Genomic DNA, 24,292 nt, shown 5'->3' with positions numbered 1-24,292 from the left:
AAAAAATTAGTGGTTTAAATGAATTTAGAATTCACTCAGATAACTGGTATTGGACAGATGACGGCAATGATTTTAACAACAATTATAATGCACCTATCTATGCACATATATACCATGTTTCTCCAACAATACGCCCCCCCCAATAGGAAGACCCAGCATGTTTTCTAGGCATAAAATGAAATTAAGCCCCTCCCCCCAAATTTAGGCCTAGTTTAAAACATGTGAAATGGGGGGGGAAGGCAGGGGGAACTTGCCATTAGGAGTCCCCCGCGGGCAGCTAGGCCTCACCATCAGCTGCTCCTAACAGCCAATCATGGTGGAGCACGGAGGGCTCCCTTACCCCTCCCTTACCCGGGTCAGCAGGCGGGCGGTGTCGGCGTGGATGTCCGGCAGTGTTTCAGCCGCTTCTCAGGCCTCCATAGCTTCCACGATTCCCACCGGCACTGGCACCTCTCTTGCCAGCACCGCCTCCAACACTAGTGTCTGAGTCACTCCCACTTTTCCCCCGTCCCCGTAACAACAGGAAATAAAAAACATTTTGAGGTACCTGGGAGCACCGTACACTGCGTTTTGGTTTAATCCCGAGTGGCTGGGTGGGCATGAGAAGAGCCGAGCGAGCACCTCTGCTGTTGCTACCCTTGGTGCTCCAGCCTTGGGCTCTGCAAGTTTGCAAAAGTCCCGGTGCGCAGCCTGTTCCTGTATTCCAAGTGCCCAGGCCGAGCTACAGCTGTCCCTCTCTCGCCAGCGCCATCTCCAACAACAGCGGCAGCAGCGGCGGGAACCGTGGAAGTATTTCAGCCACTTCTCGGGTGGGGGAGCCACCTCCATAACTTCCACAGTTCCCGCCGCTGCTGCTGCTGTTGTTGGAAATGGCGCTGGTGAGAGAGGGACAGCTGCAGCTCAGCCTGGGCACTTGGAATGCAGGAACGGGCTGCGCACCGGGACTTTTGCAAACTTGCAGAGTCCGAGGCTGGAGCACCAAGGGTAGCAACAGCAGAGGTGCTCGCTCGGCTCTTCTCATGCCCACCCAGCTGCTCGGGATTAAACCAAAACGCAGTGCACGGTGCTCCCAGGTAGCTCAAAATGTTTTTTTTCCTGTTGTTACGGGGATGGGGGGAAAGTGGGAGTGACTCAGATGCTGTTGTTGGAGACAGCGCTGGTGTGCAGGGGGGAAAGAAATTAATTCACCCCGCAAAAGATGTCCTAGCCATTTTTGGGGGGCTCAAAAAAAAAAAAAAAGGCCCAGCCTTAATTTTGAGAAACACAGTATTTATCTCCCAGTTATATCCACACCAAGAACTCTTCTTGTTTTCAATTATGATCTCCTCTTGATGGTCTGCTTCCTTTTGAGAGGCAAAATGTTTACCTCAGCTTACCTCCATCACTTTACATGTTGCCTTTTATGTCACATTTTTGCCTCTGACTTCCTAACTCAAGTCTAAAATAATACAAGTAAATAAATATTTATTCATTGAAAAGATCTGGGTGCCCTTAAACAGCAACTCTGAGCAGCTTACGAGAATATTAAACCATAGAACCATTAAAAAAAAAAAACAGTCCGTCATTTAAAGTAGAAGCTTACTACTGATTTTCCTCAAGGATGAAAAGGAAACCAAAGAAAGGCTCATTATGTAAATCACAACCCAATGTAATAAAAAATATGAACATCAATGTGATCTTTGTTAGAATGGATTCTTATGCACTTACCATTTTACCTCTGAGTGCCTTGAGATGACTGCCATTTATCCTCTGGGCTAACAAACATATAACAAATATCAATGACTATTCAGGCCTGACATTAAAGAATGAGTGCGAGTTACAAGAAGGAAGCGCTGCAGGGTTTAAGACATAGACTCATCTTCACCTCTTTTCTGGAGACATCGTGAGATCAGAAGCCTTTGCTACTCGTTTGAGACTAAAACTAACTTCAGTAGATATTAGTCAAGATATAATGTTCGGGTATCATGGCAAACTGCTGTTAAAGGAAATGGCTGCACCAGAGGAGAGGAGAAGATACAAAATAAGGCCCACAGAAGCTTGTTCTTCTGTTTCTGAGTACAACTCAGCATTCAGCAAATATTTTTAAATTATGGTTCATCTTGCCTTTGTTATTTTTAAAAATAACTCAAGGTGGTGAATATACCTAATGCTCCTTTCTCCTCCTCTTCTTTTTCCTGCAAGAATGTAGAGTGGAGTGAGTTGGGCTGAGAGAGCGGCCTAAAATCACATAGTTGGCTTTGATGCCCAAGACGGGACTAGAACTCATCACCTTGTGATTTCTAGCCTGCTGCCTTAACCACTAAATTTGATCTTAGGGGCTGTGTCAGGTATGTGTGAGAAATGATACAATCAAACCAGAGAGGAAGCAGAAACTTTAAACCGAAACAACATTTTCCTTTAACCTTCACCTGTTTTGTTTATTTCTTGCTTTGTCCTAAATACCTTCCTTTTCCCATCTTAAAATCATCACATTTAGTTTTAGTCAACTTAGTAAAAATCCATGGTAGCTGAGTAGGAGGTGTATATGTGGATGTGATGATGCATTTGTATTTTTTATAGCCATGGGGGACTGTCCTGCTATTTCTGTTCATGGAAACTCACTAAGAGAGTGATAGTGTGGATTAGATTTATTCTATATATTTTAAAATGCTCATTTTTTTTTTAATGATGGCTATCGAAGTTATAATACATTCAATACTTCTTGCATTGTTTGGCAATATAGTCATAGATCAATTGCAAATAACTAAAAAGCTATCTCACCTGGGATTTATTCTGGAGTAAACCATTTATGAATGTTGTTGCAGATCAGTGGTGCTCAATCTTTTCTTGGGGCCAGCTTTCTCTCTTTAAATAGCTTTTGTGGCCATGGACAGCAGCCACGGACCACCAAAACTTAACTCAAGATTTAAATCATAACATTTCTTCAAGCCTTCATGAACCCCGTGATGACATTGTGGGCCCCCAAGGGGTCCACGGACCACACATTAAGAGCAACTGTTGTAGATAATGTCATCTTATGAAACGTAAGCCAACATAGTTCACAGTGATCCCAGATATTTTGGACCACTCATCTCAATTAAATGCAGCATTAAAATGAATTTTTCTCCATCTTTATGTTCTCCCATACTGTTTAGCCCCAGTTCCTGTAATCCACCAATTGTTACTCAGCAATGATGGAAGCTGAAGCCTAACAGATCCTAGAAGCACGATTTGGAATTATTGGTCTATAGTGTCAGGTGATGGAGATCTTCCTCAGAATTTCTTGATATCGAAATCCTCTACATGCCTTTCTGGTGCATCATTTTCATGACATAAAATGGTTGAGCTGTGAATACATAGCTGATTGTCAAAGTCCCCCCCCCCCCCCATGACAAAATAGAGAGCATAAAGGGACAAAAACATTTACCATCATATAAGTTGAGATTATTTAGAAAGGCTCACCTCCAGTAAACTAGCACAGCAATAAGAAGGATTAGGCACACAAATGTCAAGGCTGAGACCACAATGAGAGGAATGATCCATTCCATTTTGCCACGAGTGGATCTGTTGGTCATGCTGGAAATATTCTTGTCTGCTGTACAACAAAGCAAACAGCAACAACAAAATAGGTCATTATGAACAAACTGTGATAAAGTAAACAACACTAACTTATTGCCATTCTATTCCTACTGCAGAAGTGAAGCTGAACTGGCTATGCAGTGCAGCCCTGCAAGGCCAGGCAGGATCCATTCAGTGAGGAATTCCCACAGATTTATGGCTTGTACATTTCCTTCTGGGTGAGGACACATCCTTAAACCAACATTGGCAAAAAGAGGATAGAGGACTTTTAAAGCATCTACTTTGTCCTACAGATCAAAGAGAGATTGCAAAATGTTCAGATGAATGTTCTGTAAAATTTGGAATTTATGGTGAACACAAAACTTTCAAGGAAAACCTCACTGGAAAACAGGCAGAGGTATTATGAGTTGTCACCTGTTTTGCTTCTTAAAAGTCCTCCACAATGAGGAGGAAACTGTCCCTGGTCTGGAAGTTTTCAAATACCTGCTCCAAAGGGGCTCTTCAAAACTTTGCAAGTTGGATGGATCTCATTCACTGGTGCTAACATTTCACCGACAGAAAAGCACTGCTTGCCAATGACTCATTCCCACAGTTCTTGGCAAGGATAAAAATGTAACATTGTTTTGCATAAACTGCCCTTCAGTGCAATTGGAATGTCTTAGATTTGTTAGCAGAAGCGCTGAAGCTTAAGCATTCTGTGCTTAAGCAAACAAACAAACAAACATACAGGTAGTCCTTGACTCAGCTACAGTTCCGACTGGAATTTCTGTTGTAAGACAAAGCAGTTGTAAAGCAAGTCAACATGTGAACAGATCTGATTTTATAGCCATTTTTACTACAGTTGGGTGACCTTGGGTTAGTCCTTCTCTTTCAGCCTTGGAAAGAAGGCAAGGAACCATATCTGGAAATATTGCCAAGAAAACTGCAAGAACTAGGAGAAACCATCTATATAATTTATCAAGGGGCTTTCTCCTCCAGCCTCATTAGATGAATTGGTTTTGCAGCCACAAATGTACTGCTTCATATCTTGGTGCATTCAGCCACTAAGGCACCTCCTTAAGGAGAAGAAGTACCTTACTTTATATGTTATATATGCATATATAAGATCAGTTTACCTTCCACTTTAAACCTTAATATAAATATGCATCACACTGAATGTTGATATGGCATTCAGTGATTTGCAATTTTTATCTTATGAAACTGATACCACAGGAAACATGGGGAGGACATAAATAAATTTACAAGATACAGCATTAATAATTTCAGCTGGAGCACCTGATGCAAAAATGCAGCCTCCTGCTCACATTTGCCAGCAAGTTGATCAAGTGACCTGGTATTTAAACCAACAAACCTTAGTTCCAGGACAAACCCTCTTTTCATTCCACTAGCTGGTTCAAAAGAAGGACATAATAAAGAAACAGTAAGAGAGGAAAGTATAAGGAACAATGAGAAGAACAGCAATATCCACAGCAATCGCTTTAGCAAATCCTCTCCATTAGTATGGCAGTGAAGTCAATTTGAAGACTAATTTCGCATTCTGAGATGCATAACCCACAAATCAAGTTTCATTTTAAACCTGGAGAATCAGTAAGGCACAAGAGCACATTTTATGTTAGAAGTAACTGTTATAATGCAACACGTGAGCTTGATTGGACTTTACCTTAAGATGCCCATCTCATTCTCTTACGTTTATATCGCTTTACCTACATATAAAATTGTTTTTTTGAAACTTTAGTTAATTCTATTGTAAAATTCTTCCCCGTGGCTGCTTGTGTTTTCTGATTTTGTTTTCAAACGTAGCAAATCTTGGTGGAGAAATATAGTTGTTCATTTATGAAAAGAAGGAAATACAGATCGAGCAGAAACAGAAAACAACATTGTCATCTGCTGGAAATTTTATAATAATAAAAAGCATGTCATTGCTACTCAGAGCAGACAACAATTAAAACGAATACAAAATACTTGACTGTGCCGAAATGGATAGGCTTGTGAGGACACTGAGAGGTAAAGAGGAGTCAAAATTCTATGAGGTATGGGATAAGTTGTACTTATGGTTAGAGAAGAGATATAAGGTTTAATATGGAAAATAAATGTAAAAATATGTAAATGCTTGACACAGCACTGTTAAAAATGTAAATGGATATGCACCTTGAACATAAATAAATAAATAAAATAATTAATTAATTTTTTTAAAAAAGGAATACAGGTAGTCCTTGACTTATAACAGTGCATTTAGAGTCCATTCAAAGTTAGAATGGCACTGCAAAAAAGTGACCTGTGGCTGTTTTTCCACACTTATGACCATTGTTGCATTCCCCATAGTCATGTGATAAAAATTCTGACACTTGACAACTGACTCATATTTATGACAGTTGCAGGGTCCCCATGCAAATCCCCTTTTGTGACCTTCTGATGAGCAAATTCAATGGGGAAGCCAGGTTCACGTTATAACTGTGTTACTAACTTAACAACTGCAAAGGTTCACTTAACAACGGTGGCCAGAAAAGTCACACAATGGGGGAAAACTCAATATTTAACAAATATCACACTTAGCAACATACATTTTGGGCTCCGTTGAGGTCAAAAGTTGAAGACTACCTGTACAACATTAAAATCAGTGAAAATAAAACCTAGGGAATACTAAGCAAATACTCAAAACAACAACAATCGTGAAAGTAAATAACATACTCAATTAAAAATTAAAAAAGCTTTCTGAAGTCTGAAGATTTTGAGTGGTTCATTTGGTAAGAAACATCAGGGAGAATGCCAGCCTGCTTTGCAAGACAGGTTTAAGTGTAAAAAGAATGTGAGAATGTGGTTAAACAAAAACTAAAAAAAACAACCCAACAATTTAAAGCAAAAGAAAGATTGAGGGCAAAAGAAGAAGGGGACAACAGAGAATGAGGTGGCTGGCTGGAGTCACTGAAGCAGTTGACGTGAGTTTAAATGGACTCTGGGGGATGGTGGAAGATAGGAAGGCCTGGAGGAACATTGTCCATGGGGTCGCGATGGGTTGGACACGACTTCGCAACTAACAACATAGCAGAGCTTTCACAGCCACAATCTTCAATACAATGACCACAGTAACTTTGCAAAGCAAGACTGTGGTTTTACTGTCTTCTGGCCAATGGAAGGAAGTGTACCTAATAGGGCCTGTTATCCAAAGGTCATAGGTTAGGTGGGAAAAAAAGACAGTTCTAGGAGATTATCAATTGTCAGCAAGACAGAAAGAGCATAGGATATAAGTAACTTTATCATCCTCCTTATTATCATCACTAGGCTGAAATTATTTCTTATTAGGATAAGTATTTCTTATTAGGACCTTATTAGAAGGTCCTTAAAATAAAAATCAACAATTACTCTGGTAAAGTTAAAATCAAAGTAAATATTGAACCTAGTCGTGTAAGCAATGAATTTGGAAGAGAGGATGATTTGCATAAATAGTTCAGATTAAAACAGTGGGGATTTTTTCCTGTACTCTATGACTCCACTTGATTTTTGTACTAATTACACTGTCAATATAATTTCAAGCAGAATTCACAATTTTCCTGCTATAAACAGGCCCTAAGTTTAACAAGGCAGCCAATAAAGCAATAAGCAATGCAGGAGAATAGGATTTGATAAGAGATGACTAGAATATGGAAGAGACAAATGAAGGAGAGATTAGTCATTAGCAGACAATACCTAATAATGGAGGATGTGATGTCTTCAAAAGCCTTGCAAATTAAAGGATTAAGCAATGTTTGGGTTGAATAATGGTAGGCAAACCATTGGGAAGGGTCTTCCAAATATCATTACCATGATCTTTACCTTTATTCCTATAATTCAAGTTAGCCCACGATTTGTTTGCTTTATAATTACATTAGTCATTCCCAAAGCTCTATTTATCATCTGTAGCAAGATTGGTGTTTGTAATATACTCTGTTTATTTGCAGAAACTAAAGACAACATCTGGTTCAAAGCAATACAACTTGAAACCTTAATTACTGATAATTTTCTTAAATGTCCCAGCAGGTAAAAACATGAAGACACCTTAAGGAAGAGTAGACCAGAAATAGATGCTTTAATACACTCCAAATGTTTTCCTGTACATTCTCTTATTATTAGCTGCAATTTCTGAGATAAATTTATTCTAAAATACCTAGAAGATAGACTTGAGTGAGTTTATATTCCTTAGTCACAGAAATTTATTTATTACATTTCTATACTGCTTATTCCACCTAATTAACTCTGGGTGGTTTACATCATCATTACATAAATTTAAACACTTATTAAAAAGAATGATTTTTATTAAGGTAGTAAGTAATTAAGGCTCTGAATAGTTTTAAAGAAGTATGATTTTATGTATTTATGATAAATCTTTTATGAGTTTAAATTATAAAATTGTAGCAACATTGCTATTCAAGCTTGAAATCTGAAATGTTCCAAAAATACTAATGTCATAAATTCATTCATTTCACTCAGTAGAATGAAATATATGTTTTAAATATGGATGAGTAAGAAAGAGAACAGGGTTGGAAATTTGTGACCCACTCAAAAAATTTTCTACCTTCTGCTAAATAGCTAAGTTTAAATGATTAAGAATGAATAAAGTCTCTACATTTAGAAAATAGCCTTAGAATATTCCATATGATGTAAACAAAACACTAAGTTTAGGGGACTCTCACTTTAAAGACATTTTATTTGTTTATATGCATGTAACCATGCCATCTAAATCCCTGGATTCACTGAAGTGGCAATGAAGATCTATATTAAGAGTTAGTAGTTCAAAACTACTTATTTATTTACACAAAATATTTGTATCTCGATCTCTTTCATAAACTCCAGGTAGTTAATATTAGTAAATAATTTAAAACAATAAATGAAAAACTCTTCATTAAACCTGGTGCAAAACAATTAAAGTATCTTCATGCCAAAAATTTCAACACACAAATGTTTTGCTAAAAAAACCATTTTTTTGTGGCATTGAGAAAGACAAAAAACTGATGGACGTTTAGAAGTCAGTGGGACAAGGGCCGCTGTTTAAGACACACTGTTCTAGGAGGAAGAGGCTAGTTCTGGTTGTGGCTCTCTTTCACATGCTCAGTAGAGGTGATCACAATATCTCTTCTGAGTTCAATGAACAAGAACAGATTCTATTTGAAGAATATTCTACAGGTAAGCTAGGCCCAAACCATATATGGCTTTATGCAGGGGTGGGATTCAGCTGGTTCGGGCAAACTGGATGTTAAATTTACATCTGGTTTGCTGAACCGATAGTTGAACTGACTGGCTTGCCCTGCCCACACCTCCCTTCCCTGGAGTCTCCATCTGGCCCATTTTGGATGCAGGTAAGTGCAGGGTCTGCGCGGAGGCTCTGGGTGGGTGAAAAATGGCCCTCCCTTAAGTTCCAGAAGTCTGGAAACGGCCTGTTGTCAGCTTTCGGACGGCTTCCAGAGCCCGGGAGAGCCAGTTTTCGCCCTCCCAGAGGCCCAAGGGAAGCTTCCAGATTCTGGGGAAGGTAAAAAACAGCCCTCCCAGAAGTTCTGGTAGGCCACACCCACCAAGCAACTGGGCAGAGAACCAGTTGTTGGGATTTTTGAATCCCACCCCTGGCTTTATGGTTAATATAAACATCTTGAAGTTTCCTCAGAAAATCACTAGCAACCGATGTAAAGCTATAATATGGTTGCCACTCTGCAGCACTCATCTCCCATGTCTTTGGATCATACTCAAAGCAGTCCTGAGTAGAGTTCAGTGCAATAGTCCAAACCTGTAATAGTGTGAGTAACTTTTATGAGGGCCTCCCAGTCTAACTTAAACAGACCACAGCTGGTAGACCAGCCAAAGTAAGGCAAAAGCTGCCTTGGCTTCAGAGTCTACCTGCCAATCTGTAAATCCATATAATCCCCAAATCACTGATCTGCTTTCAGGGGGAATAAATGACTTTTTACTAAGAATCTGTAGAAAGGACACCAAATGATTCCTTGACAATAGCAACTCCATGTTGCTGGGACTCAATTTTGACTACCTTTGTTCCATTTGTCCCCTTATTGCCTTGGGACATCAAGTAAGGTCCTCTGTTATATTTGCTACCTGACCTGGATTGAAGCTATATAACTGATTATCTTTAATATTAATGGCACCTCACTTGAAACCCATTCATGAGTTGCCCCAGTAGAGTCATAATAATGTTAAAAATATGCCATAAATATATGGCATCATATATAGCAATGGTCAAGAGTGTGATCACTTATTTTCTGGACTTATAAACTGGAACCATCCAGTTGAGGAGTGGAGCCACTATAATGGCCCATCACCCATACTTCACAGATGATTCAGTGGGATACCAGAGGCAATGATATCAAAGGCCACTGATAGCTCTAATATGATAAGAAAAGCTGCATTTCCCCTATTCAGTGCTGAATAAAAAGGAACAAAATAATCTCCATCTCAGGTAGTCCAATCTCTTCGTTTCCATTATCTTTTCTTAAATAAGAGAAGATGGAATAATCTGATAGTGTATGATGTCAAATCAAGAGATGGTTTCTTTAGATAAGAGAACCCCCACTGCTTTCCTGTTTTCAGAGGCTGTTAACAGATGTTTTCATTGTTCTTTAAAGTGATAATCAACCCATGTGAGGCCTTCTACTGCCATTTCCATGTGTCTTATCCTTCAAACCATCAGGAAAGCGTGTCACCAATTTTCAGCATCACCAGCAAAAGCAGAAGCACTGCTAAATTCAAATGTATATGTGATGTTCTTTTGCAAACATGGTGGAGCATATATGTGTGGAAGGGAGCTTCCCTTTACACTTGGATGTGGAAAACTTGGCCTCAGTTGTGAGAGTCTCATCTTTGAGAAGAGTGCGGGACAGTTGCCCAAGTTGCTTGCTGGCATTCCAGATGGTGCACCCAAAATATTCCAATTGTAAGTTAGAAACACAGGCCTAACTCTTTCTAGGTATATATTTCTATCTCTATCTGGCTATACACACATACATACCATAAAACATGTATCTTGAAAGAAAGGCAGAGAGAAACCTAATAAGGCATTTTACATTGGTGGGCACTAGTGTGTCAAGACTGACTCATACACGTACATTCACATACATTCTGCTTTGCTCACAGCCTGACATTGAAAGGGAGGGCGATGGAATGGAACACAAGGGTGGGGAGAATGGCATCCAAGCAGCCGTCAGTTCCCATAAGACGCTGCTCCCAATTCAAGGACAAATCGAGCAGGTGTCCCAGCGTGGCTGGCAGGTTCCCATGACAAAATGCGCAGGAATGATCGGTGGACATAACGGATTGTGGATGGCCCACAGGGAAAGGGGGAATTAACTATGCTTGCTTTTGCACAGGAAACCCAGAGGTGGTTTTGCTTCTTCTGGGCCAATGTGGTTTATTCAGTAAAATTTATACTCTTGGTAAAACAATGTTCCAGGAATTTCTTTTTCTAGATTCTCCAACTGGACAGTTGACAGGGTGACAATTTTTTTTTAATCTGAAGTATTTTGGCATAGAGATATTATAACAAAGTGTAGACAAAAATACATGGAGAAGTTGCTCCCAACGTGGGTCCATCACTGACAAACCTATAAAAAAGCAGCCTGTTGTAGATGGTTTTTTTTTTAAAATGTGTAAAATATATAGAAAAGCTTCCATGTTTCTAGTTCTCTGCATCCCAATAACTTTGCACAATAATAAAAGCCTTTTAATTTTCAATTTTTAAATAAAGGCAATTTAGAAGCAAAGACATCCTGTGTGGGTTTTTTTTTTTTTTTTTGTAAACTTGCCCATTTTTTAAAGGGTGAGGAAACTAGAGTTTTGCGAAGGAATGCAAACACTTTTTGATGGCATATGTCACTGCTACATTAATTCAGTTTGCCTTTTGCTGGCTTGGAATTCATCCCAGGAAGAGAATGGAGGAGAATGAATATACGTTTGTGTGTATGTGTAGACACACAAACACATACGCATACACACAGAGAGAAAGAGTTTACGCTTCAAGCGCATTCTACCTAGCATTCTACCAAACTCAAGAGCATTCTACCACTATTTGCCAGCCAAATTCAATTAGTAAACTTTTCTATGGCAATTAGATCTCTAAGAAAACTGGATTCAATAGTTTTTACCGACTTGGCTAATTATCCAAGATCATTAAAGATCCCCTAGCATTATAAACAAAGATCAAAAAGAGATTAGCTAATCATGCTAACCCTCACAGACTCAAACATGAATTTATTTCCCATCCATAATGGCTCTTAGGAGAGCATTTGTCAATGCAGAAAACCATCATGAAAATATTTCCTTGAATAAAAACTTTCCTCAATCATACCTGGTTATCCCAAAACCAAGAGGAGTAATTAAGCTTAACTTAATGGGAATAGACGAACAAAAGGCATGAAATGAGAGATTGCTAGGATCCAAAATACAGCCAAGTATATCCATTTTCCCCCCATAGAACCCTCTTCAAATATAATATTCTGTGTCCTAATTAATGAACAGTGCAATAATAACAGATCAAAATCCGGTGGCTTCCATCACAGCAGAAACCATTTAATTTCATCTGAGATATTTTAGAGTTACTACTACTCTAATACTGTAGTATTGTACTGTGGTATACCCTACAATTATGTAATATGAAAGGAAGCAATAAAAATAATGCTTATTTTTGCTATTACTTATTAGGCACCAGTATGGCTCTTGTTTCCCTGTACACCTTAGTATGTTTTTTCCTGTTTCGACTGGCATCCCATATTCCCCCTTTGTAGTGTCATATTATGTGTACACAGTCTGCCAGCAAAATCTGGTCTGATTCTTTTGTTTACCTACATGCAAACTGGCATCTACAAGCTGCACTGCAAAAATATTCAAGAATGACAAGAATTGATAACTTAATAAATCTTGCCACATATGGAGGAATAGGGGGACCCCCTCCATGCACAGATGCTTAATTATCCTAATGAGGTTATCTCCAAAGTTTTTTGCACAAACTCCAGCTTATTTTAAACACTGAACTGAGATATTTTAAACACTCTTCTGACATCTGAGTAGACTAGACCCTAGACCAGGGGTGTCAAATTCAAAGCCTGGGGGTTGGACCTGCCCCACGGGGTGCTTAGATCTGGCCCACGGGGCTGCCCTGGAAAAAGCAAAGGACTAGCCTGTGGTGCCTCTGCCAGCGAAAACAAAGTTTTGGGAAGGATGTGGGAGGACCTCCTGAGCTATGTTTTCACTGGCAGAGGGTTGCAGGAGACTGTCGCGGCCAAAAACAGAGCTCGGGAGCCAGTTTTCTCTGGCAGAGCACTCAGGCCACCATAGGTATCCCCGACAGGAGTGACATCGAGTTGGCCACGCCCACCTTGGCCAAGTCCACCACAGTCCCCCAAGATCAAACACAACCTCAATGTGGCCCTCAATGAAATCGAGTTTGATATCCCTGCCCTAAACATTCAATCTGAAAGCCCATCGCTGCCTGATGGATATACTGAAGTTCATTGCTTTCTCAGTAATTGGTGATGGTGGAAAATATAACTTTTGTCATTACAGATCCTAAAATTTAAAAATTTAGCAGTCTTCAAAAAATAAAGCCTGAAGAACATGTTTAGTCCAGGGTTTAAGGGTAGAAGTCAGGAAACTATGAATTATAGTCCCATTTTAGGCATGAAAGCCAATTGGGTGGATTTTGGCCAATTACCAGGAGACTATAAATTCTAGTCCTGCCTTAGGCATGAAAGATGGTTGGGTGATTTTCGGTCAGCTACTCTCTCTCACCTCACAACGGTGTTGTGGGAACAGAGGAGAAGAAAAGAACGTTATGTTGTTTGCCACCTTAAATTACTTTTTACTTAAAGTAATAAAGATGGGATATAAATAAATAAAAGAAAAATAAGGGTGATAAGACAGTGATAGTTTTTCATGAGGACAAGCAGACTGCAAAGGGCTGTGTGTCAGGCATTGTTTAAAATACACTGTATTAACTCAATAGAAAGAAGAGGTTTTCATCAGGTACCTGTGCTAATTTGGACACTACATTTTTATGTTTGCTTCCCTCACTCCTGTCTTCTTTCTTTTTGCAGGCTATTATCTGAAACTCAGGATGGTAAATATGCCAATGCCTTTGGGAGTAGTGACTACAATGTGCCTTAAATGTAATTATTATTTAGCACTAGGCACTACTCAAAATTTATGAATTGCATTTTCAACCATTCAAAAACAGGACTGCCCAAACTCTTCAACTCATTGACTCCTTCATGAAATTTCAGATATGAATGAAGGCAAATTTCAGATAGTTTATTACTCCACCAAACATTTATTATATGAAAATAATTTAACACATACTATTTTAACTAATAATAACAATAACAACATCATTGATCCCTTGGGATAGTCCTACTGATTCTGGAGGGTCACAGTTGACCACTTTGGAGAAACCTGATCTAAAATGTCATCAAATAGCTTGTACTTTTCCAGCTACAAGCAGAAATAATAACATGAAAGGGGGGCAGCAATTAGTTCATTACAAAACAATCCACTCTGCCCTCTGCAGGTTCATTAGCAGTGATAGAAATTTTGCTTACATTCGTTACAACTTGCATGCAGAGTGACAAAGAATGAGTTGTAATTTGAATGTACATATACTTCTTTCATATACTCTGGCTTGCTGCCATTTCACCCCAAAATCCTCAAGTATGCCTTTAGCTAATTATTATTAGGAATTCAGCATGCTCCTGTCTACAGAATCAAAACTATACAATTTATTTCCCTGGAATCATGTATTTACTAACCATATCCACTTTTGGCTTTTAATAATTAGCCAAGCATTCCAGTCAAATTGATCAAATTATTGGATCTTATCTGGAGTTAGAGGGATGTGTGTGTCTATAAGCAAGACTTAGAAGAAGGTGCTTGGATGCCAGAGTCCACTTGTCATTTTCATACCCAATGTTTTTAGAAGAACATCTAGTCTCCTTGATTTGTGCTTCTCCAAATCCATGAACATCTGTCAAAATCTCTTTTGAAAAGCAAAATTTCTTACAATTCATCACCCACGAACAATAGCTCAAGTGTTGGATCTCTCTCCAATAAACTTCCTTGTTTAGCTGAATGTTAAGAACTTGTTTATTCTGCAGGATCCAATCTGGGTCAGTCACTTGGACCAGAGGTTTAATCTTCCAAGCTTTGGGACTTGTGCTAAAGCGCACTCTCCGGCAACTTCTCTCTACTGGAATGTGTACTTATTTATTCATGACTGTGTCTGCCTCTTCCAATGTGGTGGTCCAATAATCTTCCTATTTATTTGGAAGTCTTGACTCTTTTAATTATAAATTTTTCATTTATTCTAATCTAACTATACTTCAACATCCCTTTTAGTGCACTCTCACAGTTTACCAGTCTACTTGTCCATTTAATTGTAGGGGGGAAATGGCAGAACCTTCAGGAGGAGTCAAAAGAGGAATCAGCCTAGAGTCTATATGTAGCCATAAACAGACTATGTTCAACCCATCTTGAATTCCGTTGACTGTTATCTAATGCCAAGATAATACTAACCATTAATTGATCTGTGCATAGGCATGATTAGTCATAAATCAGTTTAATCAGAACTGATCAGATCACGTGGTCATGATCTTTCACGCTTGACAAATTTGCATTCTATTATTCAAAGGATGGTCTTTACTCCATTAGTAGCGTCTGATTTTTTGGGACAATTATAATATTGTTCAATTTTTAAATATTATTATTGTTTTCTTAATGGCAATATGTTATCCATTGTTATTCTAAAAGATTAAGACTATTATTTAGTAGTAAGAGAAATTATAAAACAAAGGCTGTTTTGTGAAAAGAATTTTGGAATCTTATAGAAATAACACCATATTCATGACTATTAATACATTCAAGTGCAAACCTGAAATGAGAAAGGTTTAAGCTACATAAATAATTTATTAGGAGAAACTTAAAAGTATACAAAGCTTCAGAGTTTTCTGACCAGCAAATAAGTATGTACAATCTTTATTATTATTATTCTTTATCTTGATCTGTGGATATATGAAATAAAAATGAACTTGTTTGGAATACAGTATGAAAATTAGCTTGTATTACAAAATATGAACAGGGTATCTATACTTCTAATTAGTGTAATTAAAATATGAACCCCCAAATTGATAACAGTTGAACAACATTGGTGTTAATTTTGTTAATTGTGTTTTAATGATTTGAAGAAAAAAAAAACTAATTCACTTTCACCAAAACAACTCACCTGGATGAATGGTAATAAATCTGTTATCTTTTGGTAAAGATGTTGATGCTGTTTCTGGTCTTCTTGGAATCTCACCAGTATATTGTTCATTAATGAATAGTGTCGGCACTTGGGTGGAACTGACTGTATTGAACTCAGTGTCTATTCCTGTAACTCCTTCTCCTCTTTCAGGAGTCCTACCTGTTGGTACAATATTTTGGCTTTGCTCATGATCAGATATAGTTTCATTTCCTCCCTCCTCCATAGTTCTGTTGGGAGAAAGAGTGGTGTTTGTAGCTTCACTATTTTCCTGGGTTTCAACAGCTTCGGTCACACCACTTTTCTCTTTTTTCTCAGAATCCTTTTCTCTCTCTTCTTCATGCTCTCTTTCGCCATCCTCGCTTTCACTTTTTTCATCTTTCTCCCCATCCTCAGCTCCTTCATTGTCTTTTGTGAGAGCAGAATCACTGTCTGGTGCTGGAGAAGACAATGCCTCGGTGGTAGCCACCACTGGCCTGGCAGACTGTTTATTAGTCGAGGCAGAGGTCGGGAGCCGGGTTGGCCATACCGTACTAGGGAAAGAAGAAATACCACTGCTACTAAATCCTAGACCGGCCAGTAAGGTGCTAGTGACCACGGAAGCCACGGTAGCCTGGCTCCCACTAGAGGACGGCCCCATCCCCGTTGCCATGGAGACAAAAGAAAAGGGGAGGCCTGAGGAAGTCCAAGTAGAAGACCCAGAACTGATGGGAGCCATGTCGGCTGAAGGTGCTGGAGAAGCTGTCGGCTTGAAGAAATCACGAGGGGGAACAAGAGAAGAAAACACAGCAGAAAGAGCATCAGTAGAGGTACCTGACATGCTACCTCGGCTCTTTTTTCCTTTTGTTCTCTTTTTCTTTCCAACCACTCCATTCTGCCCATTATTCTGTTTAAATAAGACAAGTATATTTCAACAGTTATAGTGAAAGCTAGCTGGCAGCAAGACAAAATTTACAAGACAAACAACATAGGAAGACATAAAACTGCTTATTATGTTTGAAAGAGGCCCTTCTTCTGTCCAATTACAGATACAATTACTTTAATCTAGAAGATTAAGAACACCATCCAAAGCTTATTTACTTAAATTGAAGACCCACTACATTCACTGGTTGACCTCTAGGGAAATGAAGCCAGAATTGAAGTCTAAATAAGTCAAAAGAACGTATTTAAGGGAGCCTGTCATTCTTCTATTTCAATAATGCAGCTACAATCCACTCACTTAAGGAAACATGCTTACATCTAGAAATATATGGGCCCTAAGAACACCATTTTAGACTGAGTGTGCATGAATATATTTTGCCAAATCTGAACTACTTTTAAATGATGTAATGTTGCATTATCTTCTGTTATTATAGGATGGATTACATTTGTGTTCCATTTTGTAAAATACATTTATAAAGTATGTGTGGGAGGGTTCAATTGTGTTTTTTTCTTTTTCCCAAGCAAGTATTTTTAGGATACAGTATTTGAATAAAATGCCTTCTGAAAAGGTATGCAGTTGATAATATTAATAGCTTAAGAGTTTTCTTCAAGCTGCCTTGGATCTTCACTGACTTCACCGAAATATTTTCATGTATCATAGCTTTTGGTGTATATTTTGGTATGTTCATAGCTCCCAGCTAAAGAGGAGTCAAATTATTTATAGGAAGTTGATGCAGCTCCAAAATAGGAAATAGATAATGCTATCAAATTAAGATTGTGGCAGCATGTTCTTTATTATTATTTTTATTTAATATACTGCAATTCACTGAAAAACCTTGACTTTTTAAAAGAAGTGGCATGTAGAGATTTAAAAAAAGAAATAATAGAGAATGGGGAGGGAGAATATTAAGATTACTTTGTTATCATCAAACTCATTTACACTAACAGATCTCCAAATCTATTTCACTCAACAACCTACACTGCTATAACTTTATATATGATAAAGAAATGATTTAGATGTGTTGTAGCAGTGGAACTCCAAACTGAAAATTCTCTATTGTTTAAGATGGGGCCTAGACCAGCTGAAAACCCTGATTACTGCAGGCCCATTACAGATAGTTCTCAACTTATGACTATTCATCTAGCAGCCATTTGAAGTTACGAGGGCTCTGGAAAAAAGTAACTTATGACCAGTCTTCATCCTTATGATCATTGCAGTGTTGTTGTGCTCAGGTAATTGCGATCCTGGTACTTGGCAACCAGCTCTCACTTACAATGGCTGCATTGTCCTGCAGTCATGTGGTTCATCAACGGAGACCTTCCCAGTCAGCTTCCAAAAGTAAAATCAATTGGGAAGCTGGTAGGAAGGTTACATATCACAGTCAAATGATGGCCTGCTTAATGACCACAATGATTCACTTAACGACCATGACAAAAATGTCATAGAATTGAGTGCAGTCACATGGTGCCTCATTTAACGGTGAATTTTCTGGATCCAGTTGTGGTCATAAGTTGAGGACTACCTGTACATTTGGGTAGTATTAGACAAGGGAAGTGTATCCTACAAAACTGTCTCTCAGAGTGTTATCTGTTCACTATGCCAGCATGAAATATGTGCTTGTCTGTGAATTGCATACATTTACAGCATCAATATGGGCAGTTTGGGACAAATTTAAATAAGAATAATCCTTCAAGTTATTCAAATTAATCTTATAGGAATTACAATGTCCGTAATCATGGCATAAACATAGCTTAATGAGAAAAGATCCATCTTTTCACAATGCTTTGCCCATCTTAATTGAGTTTATAAAAGAGTGATAAAATGAGGCTATGTAATCCATGGTAAGTACCTTGAAAGCATGCTATCACAAATACATTTCAAAATAGATAAGCTAAGTAATGACCTTGTAGGATAATATCAAAACTAAATCACTCCTAGAGATATTCAAGTTAATTTTTACACAAATTAATATGTATGTTAATGACTAGATTTGCTCAATCTATTGGTACAGAATGTATTGTCATAAATAACTAACATGGTAAAAGCCAAACAGAAACTAGAAGGATCAATCAGATGAGCAATTTAGACCGGAATGTTATGGACATGCTTTATACTTAAATATGATAACCTCTGAGATATAAATATACACATAAACACATATACACACATACACATTCTCCAGAGGTTCCTGTTATTGTGTTATCTTCTCTCAAGCTTAATTCTACTCTCTTGGAACATAGAAGAAGATATATTGAATATATAACTCTGGTTCCTTCATTGAAATATGAGGAAACTTCTAGATGACCTCTACACGATAGGGTGCAATTCCTAGCTAGCACAGGCGGTGGTATGGGGAACTGTATCCCCAACACATCTGGAGGGCATGAGACTGGACAAGGCAGATCAAACTTTTTTTTGTCACAAAAGCTCAGCATAACTTTGGGTTCCAAATAGAACTGAACAAAATTAGTCACCAAATTATCTGCCTGCTTAATGTAGTGTAATGTTGTTCAGGGCAATCTTTGGCTTACAAAACTATTTTTATAAAACATTAAGACTCAGAGTACACTGGTTCCAACATGTGTGAACTTGCAGACCTAATCCTAATCCACCAGTGTTGAATGCCCAATCCAAAAATTTGGAATAGCAATGCCAATCAATTCCAATGCCACATTTTATGAGGTATATATTATGCTATGCTGCCACCTGCTGGAGAAGATGTTATAAATGCTTTAAAATCCTTTTAGTGAACCATCTCACTTACCACTCCTGTTTTTACTATTCTGGTCCCCTCAAAAATTCGAGTTGTGTTATCTGGAGGGAGTGGGGGAGGGAGAGAGAAAAGAAGGTTTGATTATAAAACCATAAAGTATTTACAAAACATTAATTTAGAATAGATGATTAAGAAATTAAAAATCAGAGGAGAGTGTACTTGTAGCTCAGGATTGAACTGCGGGGCCCTTGATGCTCTCAGAGCTTTGAAACTCCCAACTGAGACTGTTAAATATTAGAACTACTCATACTCAAGAACAATAGTGGTAGTACAAATAAATGATTCTTAACTGATCTGTGAAGTTTTTTTAAAAAAAGTTTGCTTTCCCCATACTTACATTTCTAAAACTCATAAATCCATATAACTGGATTTCTTATCCTCAACCAAAACACTTTCCGGTTAATTGTAACCTCCTTTATTTCTCTACCAGCATATAATTTCCATAGTAGACTTTCCCAACCTCTAGATATATTTGGAGTTCAGGAAGCTGCATTTCCAACAGATCAAGAGGCCATAGATTACGGAAATTGGCTTTAAAATAAACTGGCGCCTTGCTATTTAAATCTGAGTGCCAATTAACTATACAAAACACACAGTGAGGCAATTTTAGATAAGTGCCATGAAAGCAATCTTAATGAGTGTGGTACCGTGCTACTTGTTAAACTAAGCAGGCTGTAAAACCAGATAGGAGATGCTACCTTTTGATGCTTACAATATAATGCATGGTTCACTACATCAAAAAGTTTCCATATAAACAAAATAACATTATAAGACATAATTTATAAATTCTAAAATTTTAAACAAACAAAAACAAAAATAAACTGTAACTATGCTTCTTTACATAAACAAGGTTAAATAAATAAACAGACAGACAGACAGACTATTGGGAGCAACAGAAATTACAGGTATTAGGTAACTAGAAGATTAGTCTTCAAACTACTGTTTCTGGAATTGAACAAGCAACCTTGACCAGTATGACTTCCCATAGCTTCAGTATAATAAACACCCACAAAATAAAAAAGTTATCCTTTCTGATTTAAATACTTTTAATTCTTAATAAAAGCAGCTGTGCTAGGGTGAGTTTACTACCAGTCCCCATTAAAAAAAAATGGGGCTGAAGAATCTCTTGTGGTGCATTTTTAACATGGTGGAAAGCCCAAAGGAAAGAACAAGGATTAATTGATGTAATTCTGTACCAAAGGAATCCTTCTTTCCTGTTCCAAGCTAACAGTTCCCTGTTTTTCAGCATGACAGGCCCATTTATTTCAAACCTATTAAACTACTTAGATAGACTTGGTATATGACAAAAATCCATCAAAGCTATTCACATCCTCAGTAAACAAACAGTTGGAACATCAATTCTGCTGTCTGCTTCACTCAGTCACATACGGGGGAAAAATCAGAAAAACCAGAATTTATGCATTTGTTATATCCACCTTTCCTCTATGAGGTACTTTCCCTCATAGTATATTCATACAGTAACAGGGCAAGGTGAGTTGGCCTGAGAGATAATGAGTGGCCCAAAGTACTTTCTATCTGTGGGAACTTGAACCTTGCTTCTTTGGGAGGCTGCTGAATGAGATCCAAAAACCTCCATGCACACACCAAGGTATTTCAATATACAGATGGAATCTTCTAATGGTTTTTGCTTTTCAACTTTCTACCATTAAGAAAATCCTTGCCTTCCAGGAGCACCTTTTCAAGATGGTTACATATCCCTCTATAAATCTCCTGGGAAATTAGATGTTTGCTGCTTCCTGGATCTGACACTGCTTGTTAGAATTCATGTAGCATCTCCTCTATCGTGAGTCCTCAGTGACATTGAGCTATAAAAAGGCTAATACAGATAAAGGTATTTAACTTAATGGTAGTGCTGTGGTTGAGCAAGATCACATACAGGATGCAAATACAGCTTAGGGAAAGTAGAGCAAGGAATTCCTCCCTACTGAGATGATCCTCAAGCACAGAGATAATTTAATGTAGAAATACATCTTTATTCAAGGCCACCAAACCACAGGAAGCAAGAACTGCAAATGCACACTGCCTCCAAACTCTCAGTGTACATGGGTAGCCAACACTGATGATTACTGCTCACTTCTGTTTCAGTAGCAATGAGACTCCAAGCTTGGAAGAAAATTCAGTATCTTGCGAGCTCATGATACTATAACTTAAACAAGTAAAGTCGTCCTCTTTAAGCAATGTTGCTACTTCCCTTGAGTCGATGTAAGCACAGTTGAAGGCAAGCACAGTTCCTAAACCTTACAGCTGCTTGCACACTTATTTTTTCCCCTTATATAATTTGTTGGTTGAGAGAACATTACGGAGGTATAGGAAATTTGGATGGTATTACCTTGAAAGAGCATCGTCTGGCTAAAATCACTGCGCATGTCATTTCGGCAAACTGCTTGAACTCTGAACAGATAAAGGATGTCAGATGAGACATGGCTAATGATGGCTTTCTGTTTAAAAAAAATAGATGTTATTCAGTTTTATCCCTCCCAACAGGATGCTGAATGATCAGTCTGTAAAACATAAAAAAATATACTTAGAATACATTTTATGGGAATGGCAAATTTATTTGAACAGAAGAGAAAGTCCACAGTAAAGGAATAGTGCCAAAATAGAGAAAAGTGCAATGTCACACTTCGGGCAGTAAGAAGCGTTACCCTTTCTGTAAAAGAAGCAAATAAACCCTAATTGGAGATAAAATGTTTTGAACCATGGTTCAAGCCAAGTTAGCCAGATTTCATAATATTATAAGGTCATCTACTGATGAAAAAAGAGGTAATAGCAAATACCTGTCCTCATAGACAGTGGTACCTCGGTACTTGTCATTAATTGGTTCTGGGAGGCACATTGAGTAGTAAAAACATTGAGTACCAAACAAACCACATGACTGAACATGTGACCCTTTGTTTTGGCCAGAAAGGTTTGTGAGTCACAAGGCAGCCAACACCACCAAGATCTAGCTTGCATGTCGAATACCAAACAAACAATGAGTACTGGGACAAAATGTTCACATCAAAATGCATTGGGTATCAAATCTGACGCATTTTAAAGCAGATGAGTACCGAGCTATGACTGTATGCCCCTACATTAGGAATTGGAATACTGATTAAATCATTACTAGAAGATATTAGAGATGTGCAGTATTTAGTTCCCAGCAGAATCTGAAGCTGGCAAAAATACCATGGATTTGGCGTGGCCAGCTTCAATGATCCTACAGGCACTTTCTTGAAGGATTCATACTTTCTCTTGGATGCGCATAGCCGCATGTTCTTAGGAAAATCTGCATTTGAAACCAAGAAGCATTACAGAGATGGTGACAGGGCGCATCCATCCTGTCACGCTTTTCTTAACGCTTGATGAGCTCAAGCTGCTATTTTCCGAAGTCCTTGCAGATACTAGGTGAAAAAAAAAAACAAAAAACATATGGCTCTAGCAGGAAAGAGGCCCACTCAAGATCCAAAACACTATGCCTGCTTTAGATCTGAATACTGAATACCTGTAGGAGACATTGATAGTGGCATCAAAGTCCGAATTTCTTTTCTCCACCAGAAGTTGCTGAATCACAATTTTTAGCAGCCTCAGCCAACATTCTCTATGGTGAGTGATGGAGTTCTAATTTAATAGCATCTGAAAGGCCCATGGTCTATTTCCTTATAGAGTGCTTCAGGCGCCAAAGATGCTTATAAATGTTTGAAGAAATACAACTGATACTGCTATTTGGAAAAAAAATGGCTATATGGAAGATTGATCTGGATTTTTATTTCTTTGCCATGAGGACTGATTAGTTTTATAATAATTTATTTATTATTAATTTATATTTGCCTTCATTCATGATTAGATTTATATTCCACTTTTCACTCAGGAGTGCAAGAAGGCATACGTGATGCCATCTCCTCTACTACAACCGCAACAACAGCATTGTGAGGTAGAATAACAGGACCAAAGTCAACAGTCGATTTCCATGGTTGAGGGACGAGACTTTTTGTCTCCTTGCTTCTAGTCTAACATTTTGACTGCCACCCAATGCTGGCTCTATGTACCTTTCCATGATAATTTGCCTCTGATTCCAAAGCTAGTACAAGAAAAACCTGAAAAGGTGCAGAATTTCAAACTGATGTCAATTTTATTAGATTCTTCTCTGGGCTGTTATAGTTTATTTCAGCCAAGAGATAATTCTACCTGGTCCCTTAGGCTTCCATAACAAGTCATCAAGACACCAAAATGTTGACACATGCATCATGATTTCATTTCACAAATGATGTAGTTATGTGCTCGGATTTTGACATCTATCACTGACCTGTTTAGCTGTCTCATGTGTGTAATGATGTCACAATGATGACATGATGCACCGGCTATATATCAGTCCTTTCTTTCCTAATAAAGCTAGTAGTTGATTTTATAGGCTTTCTTTGAACCTTCCAATAACTGAAGGCCGAGCTGGATAAAGGAAACGTGAAAGGAAAATCTTCCTTTCAGCTGTTATTTGCAAAAGAATTTAGGGTCCTTTTACGAGATCCTCAAAGTCATATGCAAAAAAATAAAATGAAATAAGTAGTTGCTGGTCAAAAGAAACAATTATTTAGTTTTTGTGGGAAGAAAAAGTTCTAATGCATACACCACGAAAGAACTCTCCTTTGGATTTTTATACTTCTCTGACTGGTGTAATTCAGCAATAATGCCTCAGCATGGATTTAAGGAGTGTGTTTTAGATAATGTACTTAATTGTACATTACCATGAGAAGCACAACACATGTGTTTGAAAATATGTGTG

General features: G+C 38.2%; 1 protein-coding gene across 3 annotated transcripts in view; it reads right to left on the bottom strand.

Annotated features, from left to right (window-relative positions):
* PTPRG (protein tyrosine phosphatase receptor type G) overlaps positions 1-24,292 on the bottom strand; it is a 683,006-nt gene that overhangs the window by 76,275 nt on the left and 582,439 nt on the right. The window contains exons 10-13 of one of the 3 annotated variants that reach the window (XM_026721752.2): positions 21,863-21,971; positions 19,504-19,553; positions 15,800-16,703; positions 3,442-3,574 (exon numbers count right to left, since the gene is read on the bottom strand). In XM_026721752.2, the coding sequence (XP_026577537.1) occupies positions 3,442-3,574; positions 15,800-16,703; positions 19,504-19,553; positions 21,863-21,971 (1,196 nt within the window). The remainder of the gene's footprint in view (positions 1-3,441; positions 3,575-15,799; positions 16,704-19,503; positions 19,554-21,862; positions 21,972-24,292) is intronic. The other 2 variants (XM_026721760.2, XM_087923573.1) reach the window with 2 other exon arrangements.

This window comes from Pseudonaja textilis, chromosome 2, assembly GCF_049901715.1.
Source record: "Pseudonaja textilis isolate UNSWEBS1 chromosome 2, rPseTex1.2, whole genome shotgun sequence".
Taxonomy (NCBI): Eukaryota; Metazoa; Chordata; class Lepidosauria; order Squamata; family Elapidae; genus Pseudonaja; species Pseudonaja textilis.
Note: the sequence above shows the minus strand (reverse complement) of the source record. Positions and strands in the feature narration are given on the sequence as shown.